At 51.6% G+C, this 26564-nt stretch overlaps 4 protein-coding genes across 13 annotated transcripts in view; 2 read left to right on the plus strand and 2 right to left on the minus strand.

Annotated features, from left to right (window-relative positions):
* Positions 1-963: 963 nt before the first annotated feature.
* CHRNA10 (cholinergic receptor nicotinic alpha 10 subunit) lies at positions 964-5972 on the plus strand. Its single transcript, XM_040489098.1, has 6 exons — positions 964-1017; positions 1390-1574; positions 2776-2986; positions 3424-3578; positions 4290-4822; positions 5493-5972. The coding sequence occupies exons 1-6, from the start codon at positions 964-966 to the stop codon at positions 5948-5950; spliced, it is 1596 nt and encodes a 531-aa protein (XP_040345032.1). The 3' UTR covers positions 5951-5972.
* Positions 5087-17477, minus strand: ART1 (ADP-ribosyltransferase 1). Of its 4 annotated transcripts, none has more exons than XM_040489205.1 (5): positions 17373-17477; positions 11249-11366; positions 10273-10959; positions 9014-9055; positions 5087-7437 (listed from the first exon to the last, which is right to left on the minus strand). In XM_040489205.1, exons 2-5 carry the CDS (start codon positions 11309-11311, stop codon positions 7432-7434), a joined length of 798 nt encoding a protein of 265 aa, XP_040345139.1. In that variant the 5' UTR covers positions 11312-11366; positions 17373-17477; the 3' UTR covers positions 5087-7431. The 4 variants fall into 4 exon arrangements, with proteins under 4 accessions (XP_040345139.1, XP_040345138.1, XP_040345136.1 ...); XM_040489204.1 differs by having other exon boundaries at positions 10194-10959; XM_040489202.1 differs by having other exon boundaries at positions 10179-10959.
* Positions 16185-23019, plus strand: ART5 (ADP-ribosyltransferase 5). 7 transcript variants are annotated; one of them, XM_040489190.1, is made up of 5 exons: positions 16185-16288; positions 20004-20199; positions 21155-21884; positions 22493-22525; positions 22607-23019. In XM_040489190.1, exons 1-5 carry the CDS (start codon positions 16200-16202, stop codon positions 22711-22713), a joined length of 1155 nt encoding a protein of 384 aa, XP_040345124.1. In that variant the 5' UTR covers positions 16185-16199; the 3' UTR covers positions 22714-23019. The 7 variants fall into 7 exon arrangements, with proteins under 7 accessions (XP_040345124.1, XP_040345125.1, XP_040345126.1 ...); XM_040489191.1 differs by lacking the exon at positions 16185-16288 and adding an exon at positions 19209-19592 and having other exon boundaries at positions 21155-21680; XM_040489192.1 differs by lacking the exon at positions 16185-16288 and adding an exon at positions 19209-19592 and having other exon boundaries at positions 21155-21680; positions 22610-23019.
* Positions 23020-23593: 574 nt separating this feature from the next.
* XNDC1N (XRCC1 N-terminal domain containing 1, N-terminal like) overlaps positions 23594-26564 on the minus strand; it is a 38525-nt gene continuing 35554 nt past the window's right edge. Inside the window, exons 21-22 of the mRNA XM_040489197.1 lie at positions 24907-25036; positions 23594-24115 (exon numbers count right to left, since the gene is read on the minus strand). Coding sequence (XP_040345131.1) covers positions 23736-24115; positions 24907-25036 — 510 coding nt within the window. The 3' untranslated portion in view covers positions 23594-23735. The remainder of the gene's footprint in view (positions 24116-24906; positions 25037-26564) is intronic.

Raw genomic sequence — 26564 nt, forward strand, 5'->3', positions numbered from 1 at the left:
ATAAGAAAGTTCTGACATATGTAACAAAATGGATCAATGTTGAGGATATTATGCAAAGTGAATCAACTGATCTCAAAAAGACAACTACTGTGTGACTCCACTTACATGAGGTACTTAAGTCAAAATTATGGAGATAGAAAGTTTAGAACTGTGGTTGCCAGGGGCTGGAGACTTGTGAATCTAAGTGTGTGTTCCTGAAGATATCACTGAGATTATAGTTGGTTGACTACTGTGCATCAGACAATATGCTGGGCACTTGCCTTGCATTATTGCTTGTCTCATTTAATCCTTTCAAAGTGAGGACTGTTAATCCTATTATCCTGTATGAGAAAACCGAAACCCAGAGAGTTTCAGTAGCTTGCCCATGTCAGACAACTCATAAGACAGAGCTGAAAGTGACTCTAAAGCCTGTGTTTTCCCTGCTACCCCATATCACCTATGGTGTTTGGGCATGGGGAAAACACCGAGGCTCCGATTGGGATGGCTGTAGGGAGCTGGAGGTGAGGATGTGAGCTGCATCCCCTGCTCTGTGGGGCCACCTGGAGGAGCCTGAGGCTCAGTTCCCATTCCCACCAGGAGGGGAGAGCTTGATTGGCACAAAGTGCCTACCTAGCCTGGACAGATGTGTTCGATTTCTCACTGGAGGCAGAGCTGACAGTTTAAAGGAGGCTTCAAGAATTCAGTAATGGTGGTAGAACTCGGAGGACAGCATCATCCATGGGTCCTGCTCCCTCACACCCCTGACCCTAGGATCTCTGTGCCCTCCAATACCCCAGGCTGGGCTTCAGCTGAGCCTGGGTGCTGACTTACAGAATTTGAATAATTCAGGGCCCGGTAACCCGAGGTGTCAGTTTCAATTACTCTGTTCCCATGGGCACAGGTGTCCCAACCCTATAATTAAGCTAATGAAAATGGCAAAGGGGGAGGGGCCTGCAGCCCTATGCCTCAGAGGGCTCAGGGCTGATGGAGTCCCTGCCCCGTTCTGCTGAGAATGTGCCAGGCTCATCCGGAGTCCAGGTACGGAGAACAGAGAAAGGAAGTTAGGGGGCTGAAATAGAAGGAGACAGGAAGAATGAGTGGAAGGAGGAAGACCAAAGTCAAAGAGGCAGAGAGGCCAAGAAAGAGTTACAGAAGAAAAGACAAAAGGAAGTGGAGACGGAGATGCTGAGTGAGAGAGGTAAAGGGGGGTGGGGGGGGGCAGAGACAAGTGCAGGGGCAGAGGCCAGAAGAGGAAAGGACTAACAGAGGAGAAAGAGCAGATGCCAAGATCCAAGTACTTAAATCCAAGGGCAGGTACAAATAGGAGGGTGAGAGAACTGGAAGAGCCGCAGGGCTCCCCAGAGGGTAGCTGGACCCAGCAGAGACTTCAGTCTTACTTCTGACTTGCAGGTGTCGTCCACACCATCCCTGCCAGCAGAGCCTGATGCTGCCCTCAGTGGGGCCAAGAGGCTCACACCCAGAGACCTGCCCCACCTCTTGCTGTGGCAGGGCCATGGGGCCCCGGAGCCACCATCTCAGCCTAAGCTTCTCTGTCTCCGGCCTGGGCTTTCTGCTCCTGCTCTCGCTGCTTCCAGGTGTGAAGCTCAGTAAACCAGCCCTGCTTCTCTGGGCACTGCTGCTGTTGCCTTCCTCCCCAAATCTCTCTCCACACCCTATTTCTCTTCACTACTGTGTGGGGAACAAGTGTTCTATCTGGGTATCATGGAGGACAAAGGTGCTGAAGGGGACAAGAGAAGACCTGCCTGGCCGGGGTGGGAGCAGTGATGGAAAAGCCAGGGTGAGGGGGCCAGATCATGAAGGGCCTTGAATGCCAAGCTGAGTTTAGACTTTATTAGCAGGCAACAGAGAGAGATATTGAACACTTTTAAGCAGCTACTGGCCTGGTCAGACTTGAGTGCTTAAAAACCTGATCTCAGAAATGTGAAGGTTGGTTAGAGAGACTAAACTTGCAGCAGGGGCAGTGAGAAGTCCTCTCAGCTTCAGAGGTGAGTAGACATTCAAAAGATGCCCAGTAGCATGGCTGGCAGGACTCGGGTACTGGTAGGATTGCAGGGGGAGGGGGCAGAAAGGAGGGATAATTCCCAGATTTCTGGCTGAAATCACTGGGGGATCAGTGCTGTTTGCTGAGATGGGGAACACAGAATAAGGAATAGGTTTCAGAGCATGGGAGGAGGAAATGAGTTCATATTTTGGACCTACAGCCTTAAAGGTGCCAATAGGACATTCGGGAATGAATTGTATTTATGGGTCTGGAGCTCAGGAGAAAAATCTGGGCTGAAAAAAAAAAGGCCAAGGACAGGATTCTGGGGAACAATACTTGAGTCAGAGGCTGAAGACAATGTGGTATGTCACAGAAGCCTAGAGAAGAGAGGATTTTCAGAAGGAGGGATAGCCCACAGCATCCACAGAAGTGCAGCTGGATAAGTGGAGATAGGTTTGAGAGACTGGAGCCGGGGGGGGGGGGGGTGGCAATGGGGTTAACAACACCTGGGTGAGAGATGAGACTCCTATCGTCTGTTTAGGCCCCTGTTGCATTTGCAGTAGGGCAAGCAGAATCCAGGTCCTTAGGAAGGGAAAGGGTGGGGGAAAAAAACAGTCAGCGTGCTCCAGAAGACAGTACCAATTTAGTCCTCAGCCTTCACCCCACTCATCCCTGGAAGCAGTCCAGGGAGGAACTAGAACCACAGCTAGATGGACAGAGAAGACATCAGGAGGACCAGTCAGATGGCCAGGAGATAGCACAGCAGGTGACAGGTGCCAGCCTTGTGGGGATAGAGGGTGTGAGCAGAGGGCCCTGGACAAGGGTCTCAGATGCACAACCCTGTTTCCTGGTCCCCCAGAATGCTTGGGAGCTGAGGGCAGACTGGCTCACAAGCTGTTCCGTGACCTCTTCGCCAACTACACAAGTGCCCTGAGACCTGTGGCAGACACAGACCAGGCTCTGAACGTGACCCTGGAGGTGACATTGTCCCAGATCATTGATATGGTGTGTTGTGGTGCAACCTTGGAGCATGCCTATGGCAGTGTCAAGGAATTGGAGGGGGGGTGGGGGGGGGAGGGAGTGAGAGAATGGGATTATTCTCCAAATAATTCTTATCTATAAACATTAATATTAACAATAATAACAGCTACTAACTGTTGGATACTAACTGCTGGGTGCCCACAGTGTGTCCACTACTTGCACACTTGGATTCCTGCCCAGCAGGGATTATCACCCATGTAACTACTGAGGAAACTGAGACCTAAAGAAGAGTGGAAAACTGTCAAGGTCACATAGCAAGGTCAGGCCTGGGTAGGAACTGGACTGTGAGCCAGCTGCGTTTGTGGGTGCCGTCCAGAACTCTGTAGGTGAGTGTGTACACACAGGGGAGGGTGTGCATATATGTGTGCCCACACCTGTGCCTACTCCCTGCCACCCACTAGGATGAGCGGAACCAGGTGCTGACCCTGTACCTGTGGATTCGACAGGAGTGGACAGATGCCTACCTACGATGGGACCCCGATGCCTATGGTGGCCTGGATGCTATCCGCATCCCCAGCAGTCTCGTGTGGCGTCCAGACATCGTACTCTATAACAAGTACTGCCTGCCTGGGCCCCTCCCCCTTCCATCTGTTGCCCTTGGCTCTAGGTTTGCACTGATTCCCCATCCCCACAACCTAACTTGGTTCCTATGCTGCCCTGGAAGCTTTTCCCCCAGGACCCTTCTAAGCTGCCAGCCCCTCCATGATATGCCCCACTTTAGACTCTCCCAAGCCAACCCAGGCTGAATGTCTCCTGGGAACCCACTGTGTGGTCTAAGGGCCATTTCTGTATCTCTCACAGAGAGGGTTCTGCGGTACAAGTGCCTCCTGATGGCATACTCCACCCTTCCAGGCCTGCTCCAAGTCTCCCAGGACTCCCCGACGGCCTACCTAGGGACTTCCTCTAGGGCCTAACCCTCTGGAGCATTCCTTTATGCCACCTAAACCAGTTGTGTTTCCCAGACAACACATGGCTCTGCATATTTTCCCCCAGGGGCCCCCTAGGAGATTTGCAGATAACACAATGCAGCCAGGTGCCATCTTTTGCAGATGTGTTTTCACCCTGCCCTGGCCTAGATCCGTGTCTCCTCTAGAGTCTGCAGGCGCCACCCCTTCTGAGCCTCCAAAGGCACGCAGGGCCCTCTCTGCCACCCCCTCCACCCTCCAGGCGGTCCCTGGTAACCACAGGGCCCCGCGGGTCACAGAGGTGCTGCAGGAGTCTGCCTCCCAGCAGCCTCCTCAGGTAGCCCAACCCCGCCCGCCCACAGGGCTGACGCACAGCCGCCGGCCTCGGCCAGCACCAACGTGGTTCTGCGGCACGACGGCGCCGTGCGCTGGGACGCGCCGGCCATCACGCGCAGCTCATGCCGCGTGGACGTGTCGGCCTTCCCGTTCGACGCGCAGCGCTGCGGCCTGACGTTTGGCTCGTGGACGCACGGCGGGCACCAGCTGGACGTGCGGCCGCGCGGTACCACCGCCAGCCTGGCCGACTTCGTGGAGAACGTGGAGTGGCACGTGCTGGGCATGCCGGCACGGCGGCGCGTGCTCACCTACGGCTGCTGCTCAGAGCCCTACCCGGACGTGACCTTCACGCTGCTGCTGCGCCGCCGCGCCGCCGCCTACGTGTGCAACCTGCTGCTGCCCTGCGTGCTCATCTCGCTGCTCGCGCCGCTCGCCTTCCACCTGCCCGCCGACTCGGGCGAGAAGGTGTCGCTCGGCGTCACCGTGCTGCTGGCGCTCACCGTCTTCCAGCTGCTCCTGGCCGAGAGCATGCCACCGGCTGAGAGCGTGCCACTCATCGGTGAGCCACGAAGGCGCGGGTCGAGGGTGGTGAGGGGGCGGGGAGTGAGCGGGGAGTGAGCCGTCTCCTCCGTGAGACCGGCCCCCGCCCATCCCCAGCCCAGCCGTGCCGGCCCAATTCGGTGTGGGAGTTGGGGGTGAGGGTGGGGGCGTTCCGGGAGCATGCCTCATTCTGAGATTGAGGGGAGAGGGGTAGGCCCCTTCCAGGAAGACATCCTCCCCCTCACCCGTCGTAACAGGCAGTTTGCATTGAGTGCTGGCTGTGTGCCAGGTCCTCTCCTAAGCACTTGTCATTTATTAACTCAGGGAGCCCTCACCACAGACCTGTGAGGTAAGTTCTGTTGTTATCCCAGTTGTACCAAAAGAATCAATAACTTGCCCCAGATGGTGCTTCTACATTTGAGAGCGTGGCTTTCATGGATTGTGAGGGAGTGCAGAGTCCAGCAGTGAGGAGAACAACTAGGGAGCACGTGGCTTGTGAGAACTCACTTGTAGGAATAGGGGATGAGGAGACCTTAGCTCTTATGTCCTTCCTGGCTCCATCCCTTGGGATTGGAGGGTCCTGAGAGCCTCATGGTGGATGAGCTGGTGCCTATTTGTGTTGAGGCAGTGGGCAGACTCAGGCACCCTGAGTTCTTGTTTTGGGCCCCAGCTCACTCTCTCTCTTTCAGGGAAGTACTACATGGCCACCATGACCATGGTCACATTCTCCACAGCGCTCACCATCCTTATCATGAACCTGCATTACTGTGGTCCCAGTGCCCGACCAGTGCCAGCCTGGGCTCGGGCCCTCCTCCTGGGACGCCTGGCACGGGGCTTGTGCGTGCGGGAACGAGGGGAGCCCTGTGGGCAGTCTAGACCACCTGAGTCACCCCCCAGTCCCCAGCCTTCTGATGAAGGGGTTCACCCTCCAGCAGTTCCTTGCCATGAGCCACGGTGTCTGTGCCATCAAGAAGCCTTGCTGCATCACGTAGCTACCATTGCTAACACCTTCCACAGCCACCGGGCTGCCCAGCGCCGCCATGAGGACTGGAAGCGGCTGGCCCGTGTGATGGATCGCTTCTTCCTGGGGATCTTCTTCTCCATGGCCCTGGTCATGAGCCTCCTGGTGCTGGTGCAGGCCCTGTGAGTCCCAGGGGTCTGATGCAGCCACAGCACCCCCAGACAGAGATGGAAAGGCCAGGTGGTTGTTGGCTCTCAGGCCACCCAGTCTCTCCCCACTGTGCCTAAGAGCCTGGGACACCCTTTCTTCAGGATCAGCACTGCCGATTTCACAAACCACAGGGATCGCTTGTCTACATATCTTAACCACTAAGGGAAATCCAGAGTTTGCCACTCCCTTAATCCCTATGGAAGAGAAACTCTAAGAAGGGTCAAAATCAAAATGCGGTCCTGGAAGAACAGAATTGAACTTTGATGCTGAGTGTTAGAAATGTTAGAGTGGCAAGGGTGCAGGTTATATGAGAAACAGAACTACCATGTTTCTTTGTCTTCTCTTACTTCCTTGGTGGCTATTATTTTAGGAACTTGGTCTTGCCAGTCCCTGCCTAGGACTCAGGGTAAAGGATTCAGGATTCTAGTTTCCAGAGCAGGAGTCCACACCAGAATTTTGGCCCCAAAGCCCCAACTCATAATAAAGTAAGTGTGTGCCTAGCACCTCTTCAGTGTCCTGTCTTAACCCTTGGGACCCGTGGTAGTGGAATTTGGGGATCCAGGATTGTCTCTCTAGAGACGGGAACCTTAGGACACATAGATCAGAGCAGAAATTCTATGTCTTTGCTGACAAGAATTCAATTGCGCATTCAGCTGAGACCCTGGCAGAGAACCTAATGCTGTCTCTGCTATTTCTCCTGCTCTCTACTGTCTGGAGCTAGAGCCCGTCCACATCATTCCTACACACTGACATTCAGAGAGCTTGAAAACGTCCAGAGCAGGGCACTGCAGAGATGAGCCATTCGCAAGATGTTTGTTCCTTTTTGATTTACACGTTTTCTAGCACTACCTCTGTGCTTTAGACCCAGTCCCTGCCGTCAGGAAGCTCACCATCTGATACAGGAGGCAAACATGAACACGTGGTGTAGAGAAGCATCTAAGGACCTGTGGGAGCAGAGAGGCAGGACCCCTAGCCCAGCCAGGTGGGAGAAGTCAGAGACGGCTTCTTGGGAGAGTGAATAGGAGCTTTCCAGGTGCACATGTGAGGCATTTGAGTAATACCAGCAAATGCTCTGGCCAAGTGCTTTCCTCCCCATTCCCCCCCAAACTAGTTTAACCTCCAAGTGAGTTGTTGCCTGTTGTAGAGACCCCCGTGTCTTTTCAGTGTCTCATTCTTAGAGCCTTGGCTAAGGCTCAGTCCTCAGATTCCCTTATTTCTCCATCAGCAGGCCTGGCAGCTACCAACGTCCCAGAGTTCCCAGCAGATGGAGTTACCATGGATCCTGGCTGCCTTTAAAGCACACATGTGGCCAACATCCCCATGTTGGGTAGAGGCAGCAGGCAGGGCTGTTCAGTGTTGGAAGGATGATGGGAGGCCTGGAGTCTATGGAAAGGTTCCTCTGACAAGGAGCCAGAGTGGCAGTAGGAGGGACCAGACTGCAGAAATGGGGCCTTGACTCATGGCTGTGGGAAAAACAGAGGCAGAGAGAGAAGTTTTCAGGGTAAAATGAGGTACATAAATAAGACGAAGAGGAGCGAGCAGAGTGAGCTGGAAACACAGACACACAAAGTGTGATGGGAGCCAGAGATGCAGAGATGCAGAGCATGGATTCAGGGAGGAGGGTAGGCAGATGAAAGAGCCCCAGTTCCCCTTCCAGAGGTCACTAGGTTGGTCTATGCCCCTGCCCCCTACTGAGACAAATGGGGCATCACAGAGTAGGTTGAACAAGGGGAAGAGATATGATGAGAGCTCTAGTGATGCTCATCTTTGCCCCTCTGCCCAACCCCTGATAGAAGTACTGATGGACCAGGGGGAATCCTTAACTTGTTCAGTGCTTAAAATGACATTACCAGAACTCAAGTTGGTTGGAGCCTGGAGATATGGCTTCTGACCCTGGCTCTGCCACTGACTCCTTCTGTCACCTTGGGCAAGTCATTTCTGTCTCTGGGTCTCCTTTACTATATAATGAAGGTAATACTCCCTGTTCTTCCTCCTTCCAATAGTTTATTGTACAGTAAGGATAAAATAAGATGGTGTCTGGAGAGAAATGGGGAACAGGTAGTGTGGTGGTTCAGAGTGTGGCTCTAGAGCTGGGCTCTCTGGACCCCACCCCTTATTAGCTGTGTGTGTAGGACTGGTTGCTTCACTTCTCTAGGACTTAGTTCCCTCATCTGTAGAACAAGGGTGATGATAGTACCTACTCCACTGGATCATGGTGAGGATTCATGGCGTGGTGTGCCTGGAGCATGGTGTGGGACTGTGTAGTGGAGAATGGTGGGAATAAAGTAGATGCTAGGGCCCCCTCCTTCCCACTGTTCACAGAGCCCTGGAGGAGGGAAGAGGGACCTGAGGGGGATAAGTGGCTAGAGTTTCTTTCTTGGGAAGGGCCTATTCCAGTTGGTTCCCCTGGAAAAGCCCCTTCCCACCTAGAGAAGTGGTGGCTTAGGCAGGCCCTGGAATAGTGGGTATTCAAGGGAAGAAGAGTCACAACTGAAAGGGACCTAGGGATCATCTAGTCTAATATGCTTATTATACAGATAGGAAAACTGAGGCCCAGAGAGAGCGAGTGATCACAGAGAAAGGGCAGAGCTCAGATGAGATCCCAGGTCTCCAGCACCCAAGACCTGACCTCAACCTTGGAAGGTGGTCTACAGAAGCCCTGAGGTTAGTAATAGAGACAGTGGGTTCTGCAGCTGAAGGAGAAGGCCCAGAGAGGACTTTGGGAGTGGTCCCTTCCCTTCATCCCCTCACTGCAACCTGGATCTCTCTGGTGCATGATCATTGACCTTCTGTGAAGGAGAGGGCCCCATACTTGGGGGCAGGTGTATCAGCTTGCATGACTACTGCCCCATACACACATCTATGTCCTCTAAGAGAGGTTAGCAACCCCCACAGGTGTCTGCTTAAGAGAGTTTACTTGTTTTGATTAAAAGAGGGTTGTTTTCCTTTCAAGAGTGACATGCATTCAGGAGGGGAGTCCAACCCCAGGGCACCCTGCTCATCCTTGAGCTGAGGCCCACATAGGCTTGCAGCTCTTACCTGAGTTATCCAGACGGCAGGGCCCAGACTTGCACTGCTTATCTGTAGGGAAGAAACAGTAAATAATCAAAGTCTCAATAGCTCTCAGGTCAGGAAAGAACCCCCAAACCCTGTGGTCCATCCCCAACTCATTCAAGGAGAAGCTGATACATTTTCTTCTAACTCTGCTTCCTTATGGTGGGACCTCCTTTGCCTACATTTGACTTGACCCATGAGCAGCAGAGCCAGAAGGGAGCCAGCCCTCAAAGCCAGGGTCTATTCTGGGTACCCTCCTGCTTCCTTGGCCTGTAGCTTTGCCTCACCTCTCCCTCTCCCATGCCTTGTCCCAGCCAAGGAGGCACTAGTTTATGTATTTTGCATGTCTTTTTTATCTTCCATTAACTCATGCAAGCTCATGGTGCTGTCCAAGGTGAGAATGGTAGCCATACTGGACTTTCTCCTATCTTAGATGTGGTCCACAGTTCCAGGCAACAACCTGCTTCTAATTATGCAAATTAGGCCTCACAAGCCCCTGGGCATCATTCGGCCAGGACCAGTAACCCCCAACCCCTTCAGATATTAAGAACCAGAGGCTGGCCTCATGATTCCATCTCTGGCCAGTCCTGGAGGATAGACAGGAAGAGTATCCGAGACCTGCCACAGCCTGAGCTGGAACTTTGGGGCACAGCCCCTAACGGCTATCTCACCACCCACCTGCACCCCTACCCAGCACACACGACAGCACAGGATTTCCATTCAGCCGAATGCATGTGCTCCTCTTGGAAGCTGAGGTTGGGGCTCTTAATCAGACCCGGTCCGGCATCAATGGTCTGGGTGTCAGTGCTATGGCCAGAAATTAATTGCCTTCCAGCTTCCAGCTGGGAGAAAAGCCTGACCAGTTCTGTTTGGCTCTCAAATGTCCATAGACACCTGTCTTGGTCAGAAAACCCTCTTCAACCTCCCAGCAGGCAAGTGGCCAGCTCTGGCTTAAGCACCTCCAGGGACAAGCGTCCTACTACCTCAGAAGCTTGTCTCCCCTTAGATGCAAGGGGGTGGAGGGGCAGAGGGACAGGACTGGGTCCCCCTTACTATTAATTTATTTGTAATATTTGTGTATGTATCCCCTGAAAACAGAAGGGGAGGCCCATCTTCTGCATAGATGCTGACCAGTGCATCCCCTGCTCACCTTTAATGTACTCACAGTTGTATGTGCTGCGCTTGCCCAGGGCCCGGAGGTAAATGCGGGCAGGGCCCTGGGCTGGTCTGCTGGCATTGATTACCTGGAAGGTCTCAAAGGGGGGGATCAGCACCTCATCCTCCCCAGGGAAGAAGGAGTAGCCCTTGATAGGTGCCCCAAGGCAGGTCCAGATGCCAAAGAAGGTGTCCTCCCCAAACTGCTGGGCTGCAACATTCTGTAGGGAGGCGGAGGCAAATCCTCCCAGCCTTACGGTGGCTCCAGGTGCTGCTGGCCGGAAGCGCAGGCCATGCACCCCTCGGAACACCTGGCGGCACTGGGGTGAACGCTGGCCCCTACCCAGCAGCTGCAGGGCCTCGGTCAGCAGGAAATGGAGTGTCTTGAAGGAGAAGTGGTGGAGGTAGGAGGCTCGGGAGCGGCCCGCCTCCCGCACGGCTGCGTTGAACTGCTTGTGCAAGGGGCTGTTGGCTGTGTAGGCCAGGAGGGCCACCCCATGCTCATCGCGGAAGCCAGGGGGTGGCAGGGGCAGCCGGGTAGGGCTGGGGCCCCACTCTGGTCCCCAGGCCTGGCGCTCCTGCCACTGGCTGCTTGCCAGTGCCCAGCCGTCAGCATACACTTTGTTGGCCTGGAACTCTGTTTGGTTGAGATCCGGGAGGGCAGCTGTCATGGCTGCTGCACAGCCAGCATACTGGTCATCAAAGGAGGCTGGGGCCATATCCAGGGGCATTTCTTGAGAGAAGAGGTCTCGTTGAGTGATGGGGTGGCTCTGGGCCTGAGGGAGAGGGAGCAGTAAGGACTGAGAGGATGAGCCTCAGGAGAATGGGAGCCTGTCACCAAATTTCTCCACTTAGATGATGACGCTGAGAGCCCCAAACACACCTGGAGGGGAAGGGGATTGGGAACGACTAGCTGCAGAGACCAGGGTCTGGGACTGTCCCCTCGGGCTGGGCAAGCCCCAAAGGAAGCATCAGTCATTCTCTCCTCCCCTGGCTCCTCACAGGAAGCTGACAACTCAGCCGACAACTGCCTGCTGACATGGAGACAGTGGAGGATAACCATACCTGAAGTGCTTCCATGAGGCCCATGGACACAAGCAGCAGAGACACCATGGCAGGAGGCTGCATGTTGGAGGTAGCCCTAGACAAGTTACTATCTCTCTTTGGGTCTCAGTTTCTTCATCTAGAAAATGAGAATGTTAATATGTAATTTCATAAACATTAATTGACACCTAATCTGTGCCACTCCCAGTGCTTGGCACAGAGTCACAACATAGAAATGAAGGCTCGAGAGAGAGTAGACCCTTCTTGCTGGAACATAGGAATATGGGAGACTTCCTGGAGGAGATGTTACCTGAACAAGGTCTTTCAGGTAAATAGGAGAATAAGGCTTCAATCAGTGGATACTGGGATAGGAAGATTGGCATTTGGGGTGGGAAAGGAGTCGTGGGTAGCAGAAATGAGAAGAGCAAAGGTGTTGAATGTAGAAAGTGAAAGACATTTTATCCAGCACAGCACAGCACAGCACAGCTTGCAGTGTGGGAATGTTGGGGCCGTTCGTGAAAGGTCCTGACTACCACAGTAAGAGGTCTGGGCTTCACCCAGTGGGGGATGTGAGGCTGGAACAGGGCAGATCCAGGACTGGTCACCTGGTGGGACCATGGCAGTACTCCAGGTATAAGATCCAGCCATCCTCCCCTCCTGCAGTCCTGGTGCCAACTGAGCCCTCCTCCCCTAAGCCCTCGATTGCTTCCAGGGCAGGGACAGATGTAGACCCCCCAGGTGGTAAAGGAGAGGGGCTGGGAGTTGGGGAGAGGATGAGATGGGGAGTGAGGCTCCAAGAAGGCAGAGTCCAGCTTGGGGTAAGGATTGGAGCAGACAGTCTCTCTGTGTCCTCTCTCACTCTTAACTGTGCTTGCTGTTACCGTGACAGTAGTATCCTTTCGGACCTTTTTCTGTGCACATGCAAGTAATTTAATATTTAAATATGCATACACACCTAGTTTTCTGTACACAGGCTGCTTTTGGTTTTTATTTTCTTTTTTTCAAAAAGGAAAAGGAACATGCCTTTTCATGTTTCACATACATCTCCTGTAACCTTTTTTCCAGGAAACAATGTATCAAGGACTTCCTTCCACATCATACATTCATATCTACCTTATTCATTATAATGGCAGCACGGGATTTCATAATATAGCTAAATGATAGTTTGTTCAACTATTTTCTTCTGGGCACACATTTTTTTTGTAACTTTTTGACATTTTTGACATTACACATAATACTTTATGAACATCCATATATGTAAATCCTTATCTACTTATGGGCATATTTTTATAGGAAAGATCAAGAAGTGATATAATGTTGAAAGGATATGAATTATTGTTTATTTGGCACTGCTCAATTACCACCCAGAGGTACTAGTTTGCTCTTCTGCAGCAGTGAATGAGAGTGGCCTTTTCTCTATGTCTTTGCCAGTTCTAGTTATTATGATTTCTTTTTTTTTTTTTTTTGAGAGCGAGAATCCCAAGAGCACTCCATGCTCAGTGCAGAGCCCAACAGGGTCTTGATCCCACGACCCTGGGTTCATGACCTGAGCCGAAATCAAGAGTCAGCCTCTCAGCTGACTGAGGATATCTATTTTCTAATTCACATTTCTGCTTACTAACAGGATCAATCTTGACTTTAATGTTTAATGTTTTAAAGGTTTAAGTTTTTTAAATCTTTTTAAAAAATATTTAAGAGAGAGAGAGAAAGAGAGAGAGAGAGGGCAAGCCAGGGGAGGGGCAGAGAGGGAGAGAGAGAATCCCAAGCATGGAGCCTGATGTGGGGCTTAACCTTACGAACTGTGAGATCATGACCTGAGCCAAGATAAAGAGCCAGACGCTTAACTGACTGAGCCACCCAGGTGCCTCTAAAGGTTTAATTTTTTTTTAAAGTAATACATTTTCATTGTTCAGAATTTAAATAGTCCAAAAGGCACACAATAAAATATCTTTCGCTTGCTAATTCCTCACTCCATCTCCCCAGAGGCAACCAACATTCCCATTTTCTGTGTATCCTTCTAAAGATACTCTATGCACATATAAGCAAATTCAAAGATATTTCTATTTTCCTTCTTATACACAAATGGTAAAACAGTCAGTGGTTCTTTGAGAATCTGATGAAAGGTGAAACGTCTCCTCAGAAAATGGAGGGGCATCTGGGTGGCTCAGTCGGTTAAGTGTCCAACTTCTGCTCAGGTCATGATCTCACAGCTCATGGGTTCAAGCCCTGCACCAGGCTCTGTACTGACAGCTCAGAGCCTGGAGCCTGCTTCATATTCTGTGTCTCCCCCTCTCTCTGCCCTTCCCCTACTCATGCTCTGTCTCTCTCTCTCTCTCAAAAATAAACATTAAACTTTTAAAAAAGCAAATGGATGTATGTACCCTCACCCAATGTTACATAAATTTCAGGTGGTTATGTCTCTGCCCCCAGTCTCATTCAGGTTAAGCATCCCTGTTCTATAATCTGCTGGGTGGGAGGAGGCTAAACTTTGATGGTTCAGCCCACCCACAAGTCCACACACAGGGGCAGTGGATAGTTCTCGTGCATGCTGATACCTCAGCTTATGCTGAGCCTCCCACCTCTAGTTTTCCATGTTATTTTTGTGCCCAAGACTTTCTCCATCACCCTGTAAACTTGCTCAGGGCAACCCAAAAGTGCAGGGGATTTAATGTTCCCAGGGACAACCCTTAACCAAGGAAGAATGGAAGTCAGATTCCCTTTCCCACAGAGGGTACCCAGTGGGATTAAGCCCCAGTTGACCACAGTGGTCACAGTGTGCTCATTAACGCACTTTTTTTGGGGAGGGGGTGCTTTTCTCTTCTCCATCCCACTTTGCCACTTTTTAAATTTTATTTAATGTAATTTATTGTCAAATTGGCTTACAACACCCAGTGCTCATCCCAACAAGTGCCCTCCTCAATGCCCATCACCCACTTTCCCCTCTCCCCCACCCCCCATCAACCCTTAGTTTGTTCTCTGTACTTAAGAGTCTCTTATGGTTTGCCTTCCTCCCTCTCTGTTTGTAACTACTTTTCCCCCTTCCCTTCCCCCATGGTCTTCTGTTAAGTTTCTCAAGATCCACATATGAGTGAAAACATGATATCTGTCTTTCTCTGACTGACTTATTTCACTTAGCATAATACTTTATCCATTCATCAGTTGATGGACATTTAGGCTCTTTCCATAATTTGGCTATTGTTGAAAGCGCTGCTATAAACATTGGGGTACATGTGCCCCATCCACTTTGCCACTTTTAAACTTGTACTTTCTGGGATCAACTTACAAATAAGCTCACTACACCCAAGTCCTTGTCTCTGGATTGGCTTTTGGGAGACTCTAAACCAAGAGAGGGGGTCTTTTGGGGTCACAAATCATCAGAATGTGGCCCAGAACTGTTCTATTAGCTTGGACCCTAGAATGATCATATAAGCAGCAGACCTGAGCCCAGCCAGCAAAAAGCTGAGGCAGACTGGCAGCTTGAAGCAGAGCAGCCTAAGCAAACTCACTTTAGATTAGACCATCTATAGTCAGCCCAAAAACCTGTGAACATGTGAATAAACCTTTGCGTGCCACGAGATTTTATGGTACAGAGCAAAATGGTTATGCAGCAAAACCTCACTAGGCCAACTCTATCTCTTGCCATCTCTCTGTTGCCTTGTTTCTATCCTCATCTCTACCCTGCAGAGACAAGGCAAGAAAAGAGAGAGTTCCTAGGCTTGGGATAGGGAAGTCTGAGTTCTGAAGTGAGAGTGAGGACCTTGAATCATGTGGCCTAAGATACTAGCAGTGAGGATGGACCCAGAGTCATTAGGTATAATTTACTAGACATGGTGTCTGATGGGATATAGGGGGTGCAACAGAGGGAAAAATCAAGGATGACATACAGATTCCATACTCCAGTCTGCTAACAGAGGAGGAGCAGAGACACTTTAAAAGCTCATTTTGCCCATCCCAGCACATGATAGGTGCTCAATACAAAATGAATGAATAATCAGGTTTAGAGGAAAAACGGTGAGTTCAGTTTGGCATGTGTGGACTCTCAAGGGGCAAATGTCCAAGGGATAGAAGAATGGACAATAAGATGAGACATTTGAGAGTCATGGGTGTATTGAAGTCAGAGAAGACATAAGATCCCCAGGGAAAGGAAAAAGAGGGCTGAGAAGCAAAGAAAAAGCTGCCTGAAGCCAAAGCACAGGCAGACCAAGACATCTTGGGTTTCTAGAGGCTCTTCACTTGGGTCTCATGAAGTATCCTGGTATTCTTGTGATAATTTCCTCTTTAAATTTTTTTTTAATTTTTATTAATGTTTATTTATTTTTGAGAGAGAGAGAGAGAGAGGCAGGCAGAGAGAGAGGGAGACACAGAATCAGAAGCAGGCTCCAGGTTCCGAGCCGTCAGCACAGAGACGGATGCAGGGCTTGAAGTCATGAGCCATGAAATCATAACCTGAGCCAAAGTCGGACGCTTAACTGACTGAGCCACCCAGGCACCCCAATAATTTCCTCTTTAGGTTTTATCTAGCTTGCCATTGAAAGAGTCTCATATAATATACCATCTCTGTTATTCACCCAGTCACCCACAATGGTCACTTCATTCATCAAACACTAAATTAGTTGCCATCTAATCACCATATGGATCCATCCTAGAAACTCCTTTTCTTCTCCCACCCCCACATCCCTTGCCATGGCTGAGGTCTGCCCCTGCCTCCTCCCTGATCTCCCTGCCTCAGCTGTCACCCCTGCTAATCCACCCTCCACAGAGCAGGGAGAACAATGTTTCTAAAGCACAGCTGGTCAAGTTGCTTACCTGCTTAAAACCTTGTGTGCCAAACCTAACTGGAAGAAATATTTCAAAATACAGAGTAAAAATGCAGAGATGAAAATTATGAGGGAATACATGAGAACACATCTAGAAAGGAAAAAAAGCAACAAAACACAACTTCCTTCCTTACCCTCAGGACAGAATCCTCCTCATGCTGGCATTTGAGGTGCTCTGTGACCTAGCCCTCCGTGACCTCTTCAGCCTTGTGCTTGGCTTCTCCAGTACAGAACAAAGTTCCAGGTGAGGCTCCACTTCTTCCCTCCCCGTGGCTCTGCACACATTGCCATCTGCTGAGGATGCCCTTCTCCTGCTACCCACCTTTCAAGGCTTAACTCAGGGGTCCCCTTCACCAGGGAGTCTTCTGATGACTCTGTGCTCTTAAATCACCCTGTGCTTCCCTCTGTCACTGTCCTAATCGTACTGTGTTGCCCTTATGTGTCTGTTTCCCCTCCTGGCCTGTGAGTTTCTTGAAGGCAGGGACCAGCTATGACCTGTTCTGTGTCCCCAGAGCTTAGCCCAAGGCAGCCACAGATGAGGCCACCTGGAATGTTTGCTGAGAGTCTGAGAGGCTTTCTGGGTGCAGCTAACAGTGTAGACCACTGCAGAACAGGTAGTTTGATGACTTTGGTGAGCAGTATTTGGGAGAATGGGGTGGGGCCAGAATGATGGGGAGGTCATGGGAGGCAAGGAAGTGGAGGCACTGGGCAACCCCTTATATCCCACCTGCCCTTCTGTTTTTCCTCTCATCCTGTTCAGGGTACTTGTCATTTCTCCTTATCCAGACCCTCACTGAACATTTCCTTTTGGGGATGTGACTCTTAAGTCCCTTCCCAGGAACCCCTAAGTTTCTCAATGCCCCAAGCCTCCCTAGGTATCCTAAACCTCTCCATAAAAGGGGCTACGGTCTGAATATCTGTGTTACCCCCAAATTCATATGTTGAAATCCTAATACCTGCTGTGATGGCTTTAGAAGGTGGATCTTTTAGGATGGGATTAATGTTCTTTATCAAAGAGACCCCACAGAGCTCCCTAGCCCCTTTTACCATATGAAGACATACTAAGAAGGTGCCAGTTATGAGCCAGAAAGAGAGTCTTCACCTGACCATGCTGGCACCCTGGTCTCAGACTTTCAGCCTCCATAACTATGAGAAATGTTTGTTTATAAGTTATGCAGTCTGGGATATTTTATAGCAACCTGAACAGACTAAAAGTTTCCCTGAAACTGTTCCTAATTCCTGAAACTCCACCATCAATACCCCAAATTTCCCCTTTAAAAGAGTCTTTCCCTGCCCTGTGCCCAGGAGGAGGGTGGTGTGCCCCTTACCTAGGCCTTCTCCAGGGAAGCTGGTGTTGGTCTTCTGCGATGGCCACCAGGGGAGAGGGAAGGCAGGTTTCTCCTTTATACTGTCAGTCCCTCACCCCCTGTCCCCACACAGCTGCTCAGAAATGTGACACTCCCCCATCTATTTCTGGATGTCTCCTCAAGGCTTGGGAACACTAGCCTCTGCCCAGTCTGCCCTGGGCCTGTGCTCTTCCCATGTAAAAGGGAACCCCTGAAGCCAGAGAGAAGGTGGGCTGAGGCATCGAGGATCCAGGCTGGAATGACTGTCTCCCTATTGGGTTTGGTCCTGTGCACAGCACCCTGTCCTCGGTATCTTTTACATTTGCATTTTATTCCTTTTATGTGAGCATGGAGACTCACCTAACATGCCAGGAGAGATTCCCAGATTAAGGTGGCTGGGTCTGGCCAGCACTGATTTGCTAGGTGATCTTAAAGGACTTTCTGCTTCTGCCTCAGGGCCTCTGTTTAGTGACTAGATTTGATTCCATCTCTTGGGGCCTTTCTTGGATTTCCATATTTGGGGATGGGGGAAGCACTTGCATCAGAGAGGACAAAACTCTGATCCACTAGATCTGATACCAAGGACTTGTTTCAGCAAGCCTACCCATCCCAGACAGTATCTTCTGTTCCAACAGCAAATGCTGAGGGTCCTCCAGGGACAGAGGCAGCCAGGATACACAGGCAAGATGCTGTTTTTCTTTTCTTTTTTTTTTTTAATTTTTTTTTCAACGTTTATTTATTTTTGGGACAGAGAGAGACAGAGCATGAACGGGGGAGGGGCAGAGAGAGAGGGAGACACGGAATCGGAAACAGGCTCCAGGCTCTGAGCCGTCAGCCCAGAGCCCGACGCGGGGCTCGAACTCACGGACCGCGAGATCGTGACCTGGCTGAAGTCGGACGCTTAACCGACTGCGCCACCCAGGCGCCCCAAGATGCTGTTTTTCATAGTCATGGTAGACAATAGAGAAACTCCTGATTTTCTAATCTAGTTGAGCTTTGGGATAGTCGGTCTCATTGGAAGGGGACAAAAGTACTTGTCTTTTTTTTTTTTTTTAATTTAAGTTTATTTATTTTGAGAGAGAGAATGTGCACAAGCAGCGGCGGGGGATGGGCAGAGAGAAAGGGAGAGAGAGAATCCCAAGCAGGCTCCAGGCTGTCAGCGCAGAGCCCAACACAGGGCTTGAACTGGTGAACGGTGAGATCATGACCTGAGCTGAAAAAGAGTCAGATGCTTAACTGACTGAGCCACCCAGGTGCCCCAAGAGTAGTTGTCTGGCAGCTGTGTTTGCCTGACAAGTGTTCTAGTTTTTTGGGATGCCACTCCTTCCATCTACCTCCCCACATCTCTCCAAGCCTGTATACACAGTTAGTCTATTTGAGGCTATAGGAAGGAATTTGGGAGAAAGCAGGATTCTTGATGAAGGAAATTCTTTATTTGGCGGGCAGCCTGAGGGGATGGGGCAGCAGGGATGGGGCTGAGTGAGCCAGACCAGGATGGAGGCCCTGTGGTTAAGTCTAACCTTGTAGGCCCACTTTCGCCCCTGCAAGCAGCAGGAAGCATCTCTTTAAATCCTGACATTTGAGACCCTCCCCCCCCAATTCCCATGGCCACTGTGAGAGTAACCCTCCCACCCCCAGCGGCTCAGGCTGCCAGAAAGCTGTCCCCAGAGCTGCTTACTGATTCCTCAGCTGGCCACTTCTCCCATTACCTATGATTTGGCATCCAAAACTCAGAGCCAGGTTATTTATAGACAGGCCCGCAGCAGGGGAGGGGAAAGGCTAGTGTTTGTAAACATGGGGTCACCTGAGTCTAAGAGGTCCAGAGAGGGAGGGTCTGGGGAGAAGTGGTACTGGCCCCTGAGGCTGTGAGATAGCTCTGCATCTGGTCCCACCCCACTAAAGGGAAGGGGAACGATGGGTGCCGCTCAGAGGTCCGACCACAAACGCTCCAACGTTTGGGCCATATGCAGATATCATGCAAATCAGCAAATGCACCAGCGGAGACTTTCTGGTGGGCGGGACCCGCGTGGGCCTCCCCGGCGTAGTGGTCTGGGAGGTGGGGCCCAGCCAGGTCAGGGCCCACCTGAGGAAGAGGCAAGTCTCACAAGTCTCACAAGTCTCACAAGTCCTCCCTCATCCCTGGCCTCGCTCGGAGCCAAAGTGGATTCTGGAGAAAGACCTCGCAGTCCTAGGGGTAGGGAGGTACGCCCCTCGGCCCCTTCCCGCGCCACACCCGCTGCCCCCACCCCGTGTCCGTTGTTGGAGAAGAGAGGTGTCAGGTTACCGCCGCGGGGGCTATAGTTAGCCGCGGGACTTTGTTGATCGGCTGGACTCCCGGGACAGCGCAGCGCCCGCCCGGACTTGAGCCCCCTGCCTCCTGCCCGAGCTATCAGCGCCCCTTCCCGCTCTCGCCCCTGCAACTTCCAGGTGGGTTCCCCGGCCTCCCTCCCCCTCCCTTGTCCGGGCGAAGCCAAATAACGGCTCCACCCTTACCATCGCAAGAAAGTCCCCGAGCAGAAGACGCTGAGCTTGGGGGCGACTGGGAACTTGGGGAGCGGAGCCCTGGGGTTTTGCGGAGGACAATTAACTCTAAAGCCACGCCCACTCCCTTAGGCCCGCCCTTAGCCCCGCCCACGCCCTCCTGGACTGTATCCTGAACGGGGGCACTTCACACCCGAGGAACGGACCCAGGTCTTTGTCCCCCAGCCCACCGCCAATGGTGCCCTCGACATCTGGACCTCGCTTTCCTGAGTCTCCCCCAAAAATGATGCTGGTGGCTCTGCTGATGGCTCTCCATGCCCTCTGGCAGGTAACTGGGGGAAGCTTCTCCCACCACAAGGGGAACAAACAGTTCAGGGGCAGACCAAAAAGAGGTGGACTGGGGGGCTGACTCTTCAAAAATCTCTCCCAGGGACTCTTCTCTAGAATCCCAGTCCTCTTAATCTTCTTCTCAGGAACCTCCATCCCTGCAGGCAGCCCCAAGTTCCCATTCTCTCTCCCAGAATCCTCACCTCCACCCACTGGTCCTCCTAGGATCCTCCTTCCTTCATATCATTCCTCCCCACTTCCTGTCTGCCACCACAGGCGCAGCCCAGGCAAAGCGGCTTGGGCTACCTGTGCGCTGCCCTCCTGCAGCTCCTCCTAGACCAGGGCTTGACCTCCTCCACACACCCCACCCCATGTTTGGAAAAATGGGCTTCTAAAGCAGGAGAAGACTCAGGAGTCTCAGAGCTGACAGTGTCTTGGTGTTGTGGCATGGGGGGGAAGAGAATCTAAGGATGGAGGCAGGGTCAGGTCACTGGACATTGGCTGTATATTTGTATATCACCTGAATACTGATCTTAGAGCCAGAACAGTGCTTGGAAGTCATCTAGCCCCACTTCCTACCAGGTACAAGAACTTCTCTAATGACAAAATGACCCCATCATGTTGTACAGAAGTGAAGATCTATATGCTGTCCTCACAATATCCCTGTGAGGTAGAAAGTATCCTCAGTTTATACGTGGAGAGCCCATAAAAGTTAAAGAGACATACACAAGATCCCACAGCTAGTAAATGGGGAAGTCTGCATTTTAACCCATGTCTGTCGACTGCAGTGGCTGTGCTATTTAAGCCCTTGAGCTCTTGCCAAATTGCATATACTATATATCTGGTCATAGAAATGAGATACTGTGTTTCTGAATTGATCTGCCACCAGGGCCCCTGTCCAGTGCTCTGAACTTCTATCCTTTCCTATGTGGCTCCTCTCTTTCCTACATCCATAGGCCCGGGCTGTTCCCATCCTGCCCCTGGGCCTGGCTCCAGACACCTTTGATGATGCTTACGTGGGCTGCGCAGAGGAGATGGAAGAAAAGGCAGCCCCTCTGCTGAAGGAGGAGATGGCTGGCCACGCCCTGCTGCGGGAGTCCTGGGAGGCAGCACGGGAGGCCTGGGAGCACAGGCGTCGAGGGCTCACCCTGCCCCCTGGCTTCAAAGCCCAGCACGGAATCGCCGTCATGGTCTATACCAACTCATCTAACACTTTATACTGGGAGCTGAACCAGGCTGTGCGAACAGGCGGTGGCTCCCGGGAATTCTACATGAAGTACTTCCCCTTCAAGGCTCTGCATTTCTACTTGACCCGGGCCCTGCAGCTGCTGCAGGGCAGTGGGGGCTGCAGCAGGGGACCTGGGAAGGTGGTGTTCCGAGGCGTGGGCACCCTTCACTTTGAACCCAAGAGGCTGGGGGACTCTGTCCGCTTGGGCCAGTTTGCTTCCAGCTCCCTAGATGAGGCAGTGGCCCGCAGATTTGGTAATGCCACCTTCTTCTCTCTAAGGACTTGCTTTGGGGCCCCTATCCAGGCCTTATCTGTCTTTCCTGAGGAGCGCGAGGTGCTGATCCCCCCACATGAAGTCTTCTTGGTCACCAGGTTCTCCCAGGAAGGAGCCCAGAGCCTGGTGACTCTCTGGAGCTATAATCAGACCTGCAGCCACTTTAACTGTGCCTATCTGGGTGGTAAGCCATGCACGAGGGAAGCAGGACTGGTGGGATGGGTGAAACAAACCAGGATGCCCTTTCAGGAGACCCACTTGGTTAATGGGAAAGCTGAGGGCCAGAAGTCAGCTGTAATTACTATTCTCTGTGACTTGGGTTCTGCCAGCTCTTAAAAGGTCTTATAAGTGTTTTCTGGATCTATGAACATTCTCAGGTGATTCTGTAAATATTCTCAAAAGGTTCTATCTGCTCTATAGTCTGATTGACCAATAGAATCTGGTTAAGGAAATTGATAAGCAGAGGAAAGCGACGGGTGCTTCTTCAGATCTCAAGAGGCCCTGGGCTTAATGGGTTTGACAGGACACATATATGATGCTGTTCCTAAGTACTGAGGCAAGGACAGCATGGAGGAGTGGCTGGGGCCAGGGTGGGAGCAGGGACGGATAAGCAAGCTGGAAAGATTTTACAGGGGAAGAAAGAGGAAAGAAAGTCAGAAGTCAGCATTTTGGAGAAGGGAAAGCTGGATTGAGAAGGGGGAATGGCCCACGCGAGGACCTGGTAGGAAGGGAAGCTTGGGGTGTGAGGGTCTGTATCTACATGGAGGCCTCTCATGGTGCTGTCTGTTGCAGGGGAGAAGAGGCGGGGCTGTGTATCTGTACAAAGTGAGTACTCTTTGCCCCCTCCCTCAGCTGCTTCAACTCCCCCTGGCCCTACTGACCCTTCACCTTCTTTTCTTCTCTCTTCAGCAGGACAGCCAGACTCCACCTCCCAGGGGGACTTCTCTCTACTCTCCTGGAAGACCCTGTTCTTGGCACCTAGGGGCTTCCAGATCTCAGGAGTTGGGCCCTGAAAGTTCAATATCTGCCACTTAGGAGTTCTGGGAACTGGTGACCTTCATATGAAGAAGGGAGCTTCGAACAGCCTCGAAGCGAGAAAGTGGTTTCGGACACAGCCCTAGCAGCCACTTCCCCAGGGATGGGGACCCACCCAGCCATCTCTCTATCCAGCCATCTCCCCTCCCAACCAGGATGTGGGGGAATCTGAGGCCACGACAGGGTGGAGGGAGCCCTGCTGTGTGGTGGTAGGGACTCCCTGGGACAAGCACGGGTAGTACTATGACGATCACTCAATTAAACAGTATTGCAGTGTGGTGACATCAAATTTCATGATTGGTTTATTCCATGAGACCAGACCATCTACTCTGCTCTAGCCTTGCCAGACTCAGAAACTGAGGGACTAAAAGGATGACTTCTTGATCCCTCCTAGACATGGTCTCCTATGCAGACCCCTGTCACATACCACAACTTGCAAACCAGAAACTTTAAGAGTCAGAGATTCCCCACAACCTCCAGGAAGGAAGGCAGAAAGGGAGAAAGGGAGGGAGGGAGAGAGGGAGGGAGGAAGGAAGGAAGGAAAGGGAGGGGAGGGAAGGAAAGGAAGGAAGGGAGATGGATTCATCACACATTTGTCAGATGAGGAATGCAAAGCTAAGGAAAGAAGCAACTTGCTCAAGATCAAAGAGTTAGTATTAAAACCAGGCTCCCTGCCTCCCAGTCCAGAATCCTTTCCACTAATGATGTGAAGGAACTCAAGTAGGAGCCTAAACCCAAGATACCTGGGACCCCATAGCAAGACATTTCTGTCTGTCCTCCTCCCACAAGAGTCCATTTCAGGGACAAGGGAAAGGGATCTCAAAACGTGAAGAGACAGAGATCCTTACACTCTCTGGAGGCATCTGACATCCAGAACAGAAACTTTATTGAGGCAAGTAAAGCAGCACAGGCTTCTACTAAGTGACCCCTACCCTCACTTATCTAGACTTCTCTACCTAGTAACAGAAGAAGGGACCCTCCCACTGCATCAGGACCCCCCTTAGATTCCCAAATCTTCCTCCTGGGGCAGGTCCCCAGCCGCCTCTGATTCTTGCTCCCTGTGCACTAACACGTGAGCTGGGGAGGAAGGGCCAGACTCTCCAGAAGCTGGAGTCCTAGCCCCTCCAGCATCCTGAAGCCCAGTTTCCGAAGATACCTGGGTCCCCACAAGCCCTGGCACTGTCAGCTCTGGGGCTTCAGGGATGGGGGGGCCCAGATTCTGGAAGCTGTTGCGCACTCGGGTGATGTAGCGACTGAGGACGCTGGCACCTCCGGGTGGTCGGGGTGTCCCTCCCTCTTCCAGAGTCCGCCGCACACCAGCCACCTCACTTTGCAGTCGAGACACAGTCTTGGTCAGCTCTGTCAGTCTGTTGCCCAGGTCTGGGGGTGTGGGGGGAGATATTGATGGGGATCATCTCAGAAGATGAGCGTGCCCTGAACCACTTCTACCCTCAACAGAATCTCAGGGGACATATGCCTGTGGGTCCTGAGGGAGGAAAACTGGAGAAAGTGAGAGACTGGCTCGTGGGCTGGGGATCAGGAGCAGGCAGAGTCTGGGGCAGATGAATCTGAGTGGGGCTGAGGTGGCCATGAGTTTAGAAGATACAAAGAAGGAAAGGGATCCTCTCCCCAGAGAAGGGGTCAGGAATCACAGGGATGGGAAAGTTTTAATGGGTAGAGATTTGTGCCTCTGCCCCTGACAGCCCTTGTAATAGGTGCTGTCTCTCTCTCTCTCTCTCTCTCTCTCTCTCTCTCTCTCTCCCCCCCCTTGGGCTCCCATGGCAATTTGGGTCTCTCCTAGCTAAACACTATCTGCCTACAAAGATGGTTTCTGTTTCTCACCAGACTGAAAGTTTCCCCTGTGTCTCTGCTTGACATAGTACCCCTTCCCTCCAAGATGAGGCTGGAACAAATGGAATGTAGTGGTGAATGGTGGTTGAGTGAGTGAATAAGTGAATGAGTGAATAATGAGTTAAGTGAGTGAGTGAATGGGTAAGAGAGTGAATGAATCAACAAACACATGAAGGATTAAATGAAATGAATGGAATAAATGTCTGAATGGCTCAGAGAGTCATTGAGTAGAAAGGCCACACGGCAGGGTGTGTTTGGGTGTGTGGTATTTATATGAGCAAGGACTGGCAATGGGGAAGGTTTGGGGGCAAGCCACTAACCTTTCCGACGGGTCTCCTCAAACTCCCGCCGGGCTGTCTCTATGTAGCGCTGTACCAGGGCCTTGATGACTCGGAGGCGGTAGGATCCACGTTCTCCCTCCCCAGGCCCTGCCCCTGCCCCAGGATTGGCCTGCGATGGGAACACCAGAGGGTGAGAGAGACCCCCACCCCAAGCCATTCTCTAATTCTCGTGCCCTCCCCCAGATAATAAAGGTTGGAGGCCAAGTCTGTGCAGACTTTGCTACCCCTGAAGGCCACATAGTTAGACCCTGATGCAGTCCTGGAAGACAGGAGGCAGACGCTGAGGAATGGCCAAGGGTAAGAGAACCAGGGTAGGGGGGCGAGGGGTCGGTAGGGGTGCAGGGGGTGGGTGGGGCAGGGCAAAGACAAAAATGTTGAGCCGGGCACAGTTGAGTTCTCTCTCCTGCCACCAACCCCATCTTGGTTTTCTTGAGTTAGTCCAGGCTAACTCTGCCTTTCAAATTCTGCACAGGGGGAGACTAGGGTCTGGGGGGAGGCACCCACAGGTACCTGCTCATGCTTATGAGATGGATATCATCATGCCAATTAGAATGATTGGTTTGGGATCCAGTTATAGGCCTCAGGATGGTATCAGAAGGGCAAGCAGGGTATATGGATGGAGCAGACAGTGGAGAGAAACAGAGGTGTAGTAGGCAAAGCGCTAGACTGGGATGACTTAGGTTCAAATCCCAACTCCGTCATTTAGCAACTTTGTGCCTCAGGCAAGCTACTCAATTTCTTCAGGCCTGAGTGTCTCCAAATTTAAGACAGAAATGGTAATAATGTCTACTTCCCAGGTTAGTACTTCACTGGGACATAGAGTAAGGGCTCTCTACATGCTTAGGAAAAAATTGTTTTTATCTAGTTTTATCTTCTCTCTAGATATTTTAGAGTTAGCATATGTACTTTTATAATATGACAAAAGCAAAACATTTTTTAAATATTTTCAGGGAAAAGATGGGATTGACCAAGATGGGCAGGCAGAAGCATGAGAGAGAATGATAGGTCCTTTACAGCTACAGAGTTATGTAAAGCATTTTTCTTATTAAATAATCAGTAAAGACTTAGGGACGCCATTTCCTAAGGATGTGGGATAGGTGGGAAAAGGACACCTGATTGGATCATCAAAGAATAAGTGAGGTGGGGGCAGCTGGGAGAAGGGTGGGACTCCCATGGGGGTGCACTGGAGGACTGGGGTGATCCCAGCTGGCTAGTGTGGGGGGGTAGTCCAGCAGGACACACTGCTTACGCCCATTCAAGACTGGCACATGCCCAGAGAATGGGGTTCAAGCCCAGGCAAAGAGGCAGAGTCTCACCCTAGGGTGGAGGAGTCTGGACACATGGTCTGCAAATATGCATCAGGCAGCCTGGACAGGAACAGGAAGTGGCAGGGGGAATAGGGTGATAATTCCAGAATTTGGAGTCAAAAGTCCATTAAGGTAAAGGAGGTGTCTACACAGGAACTCCTGGAGCCAGGAAGTGGTGGGAACAGGGAACCCTGGGTGTTTAGTTTCTTGTAAGCATCCTGTTTTCCCCATGCTGAACACATGCAGTTTACTGTGCCTAGAACTCCCATGTCCACTGTATCTGCCCATCAACCTCCTGTTTACCCTTCAGGATACTGTTCTGCCCTCAAG

The sequence above is a fragment of the Herpailurus yagouaroundi genome, unplaced genomic scaffold (genome assembly GCF_014898765.1).
Source record: "Herpailurus yagouaroundi ecotype Mexico unplaced genomic scaffold, PumYag 180, whole genome shotgun sequence".
In the NCBI taxonomy this organism is placed as follows: Eukaryota; Metazoa; Chordata; class Mammalia; order Carnivora; family Felidae; genus Herpailurus; species Herpailurus yagouaroundi.